Raw genomic sequence first — 2,411 nt, 5'->3', positions numbered from 1 at the left:
ATTATGCCAATCTTCTCCTCGGCCTGTCCAAAGAAAAATTCCTGGCAAATCACCCTCTAAAACCTCTTCTTTGGCTTAGATACATAGCGGACATTTTTCTTATCTGGCCTCATGGCATCAATTCTCACCACCTTTATTTCTTCACTCAACTCTTCTGCCTCTGTCTCTTTCACTTCTTCTATCTCCGTTACTAATGTCACTTTCTTGGATGTGGACGTGCACCTTTCTAGCAATAACAAATTTAATATATCGGCTCACATCAAAGGCACTAGGAAGCAACAATATCTCCACTATAATAGCTGCCATCCACCTCACACCAAGCGTTCCATCCCTTATTCCGTCTCCGTCCACGGACATATGATTTGTAACATCCTCGAAGACCTTGAGAAGTTCCTCTCCAAACTTCACACCTCTCTTCTTCACTGCAGCTACCCCGAAAAACTTTGGGTAAAAAAATTAGAAAAAAACCGCACATTTCCAATAAACCCCGCATGGACAAATATTTCTCCCCTTCTCTGCTCACCACCTACTTTCCTGGCGCTCACGTTCTACAGGATATATTGAAGGACTTGTACCCCATCCTTTCTAAACATAAATCCACCTCCCAGATCATCCCCTCTACTCCTCAGATTATCAATAAGAGACCACCTAATCTAAACACCATTTTTAAATCCACCCATTCAAAAATCGCAGTCATTCACCACCACCACACCCTCACCTTTCAACCGTCCCAGATGCAAAACCAGCAAGATATTCTCTCCACCCCCTGCCTCTTTACTTCCATAACTTAAATGCCACCCAGTTTTCCCCTCCACCACCTGTACTTCCACCAATATCATTTACCTCCTTCATTGTAACTTCTGCCCCGATTTCTATGTTGGCCAATGCACCACCCCCCTCAACCTTAGAATAAATAATCACCGCGCCTCCTGCTGTCCGTCCTCTCCACACACGTCTCTCTCAGTACCCACACATTCTCTCTGTCACGATTCCTTCTTCGATCAATGCTTCAAAATTTCAGTTATTGCATCCCTCCCCCCCCCCCCACTGATTCCGCGTTCAATCTTCACACCCTCGAATTGGCGTGCATGTGGCATCTGCCAGCCAATAGCCATCTAGGATTTAATATTTCCTGCATTACAATTTTTAAATAGATTTATATATAATACATATATAAATGTAAGATAAGCCTGAAATATTGTTGGAAGGCTACTGAAGATATCTAGTCCAATATCTAATTACTACCGATCAGGTATATCACCACCTTCCCCAGTCACTGTTGGCGTACACCAAGGATCGGCCCTCTCTCCGCTCCTCTTCGTCCTGTGCTTGGACGCTCACGCTCACGGCTGGCCTCCAAGAATTACATCCATGGTCGCTATTGTTCACCGATGATGCCTTGCCAGCACCACCAGACCCGAATTGCAGCATCGAACTCAACAATGGAAGGTACGTCTCGACAGCTAAGGGTTGCGATTTAACACCAAGAAGACCGAGTATATGGAGTGTGGACCTCAAACCGATTGCACGATCAGCATTGACGGAGAGTACCTTGAGATGATCGAGAAGTTCAAATATTTGGGCTCTGTCATCAGCAACGACGGAAGCACAACCGCCGGCACACGAGCTCGAATTAACGCAACGTGGCTGAAGTGGCGCCAAACGACTGGCGTATTGTGTGACCGTCGAATGCCCAACCGATTCAAGGCCAAAGTATACAAGACCGTGGTCCGCCCAGTGGCTCTATATGGAATAGAATGTTGGCAAGCTACAGCAAAACAAGAATAGGCCATGGATGCCATGGAAATGAAGATGCTACTACGATGGATGCTAGGTATTCCTCGCCTTGATCACCTCATGAATGTATACATCCGGAAAAGAATGGGAGCTGCACCAATCACGGACAATATACGGGAGGCTCGACTGTGGTGGTATGGACATGTGATACAAAGCAACGAGAACTCCATGGCGAGAACAGTGATGCGGCTGAGCCCTGAGGGACGCCGACCACGAGGACGGCCTAAGATGCGCTGGCTCGCCAGAATTAAGGCAGACTTGAAGGCCGTCAACGCCACGCCAGAAGACGCCCTGGAGTCAAGTGGAGAAGACTGAGCAGAGCAGGGGACTGTGCAATAGCGCGGGACAAATAGTATGATGAAGAAGAAGATCTGATCACTGACTTTCTTCTGTCCCTATTGCTGTTGTTCACTAGAAAAATCACAAAGCCCCCAACTTTATGGATGGGTGGTGTTCTGAGCAAATTTTTAATGGAAACTTCTCAGCATAATCTGTATATCTACTATGAAGAAAAGGAGCACTAAATTGAGCTAAATGCATCGAATTTATCTGTACATGTTACTTTTTAAGCGTTAAAAACTATATAGCCCTGTATCCTGCACCTGGAGATGCTG

General features: G+C 46.0%; 1 protein-coding gene across 1 annotated transcript; it reads left to right on the top strand.

Moving 5' to 3' along the window:
- Positions 1 to 1,791: 1,791 nt before the first annotated feature.
- LOC124171139 lies at positions 1,792 to 2,112 on the top strand. The gene has a single exon (XM_046550277.1). It carries the CDS (start codon positions 1,792 to 1,794, stop codon positions 2,110 to 2,112), a length of 321 nt encoding a protein of 106 aa, XP_046406233.1.
- Positions 2,113 to 2,411: the final 299 nt, after the last annotated feature.

This window comes from Ischnura elegans, chromosome X (assembly GCF_921293095.1).
Source record: "Ischnura elegans chromosome X, ioIscEleg1.1, whole genome shotgun sequence".
In the NCBI taxonomy this organism is placed as follows: Eukaryota; Metazoa; Arthropoda; class Insecta; order Odonata; family Coenagrionidae; genus Ischnura; species Ischnura elegans.
This window is presented reverse-complemented; position numbering and strand designations above follow the sequence as displayed.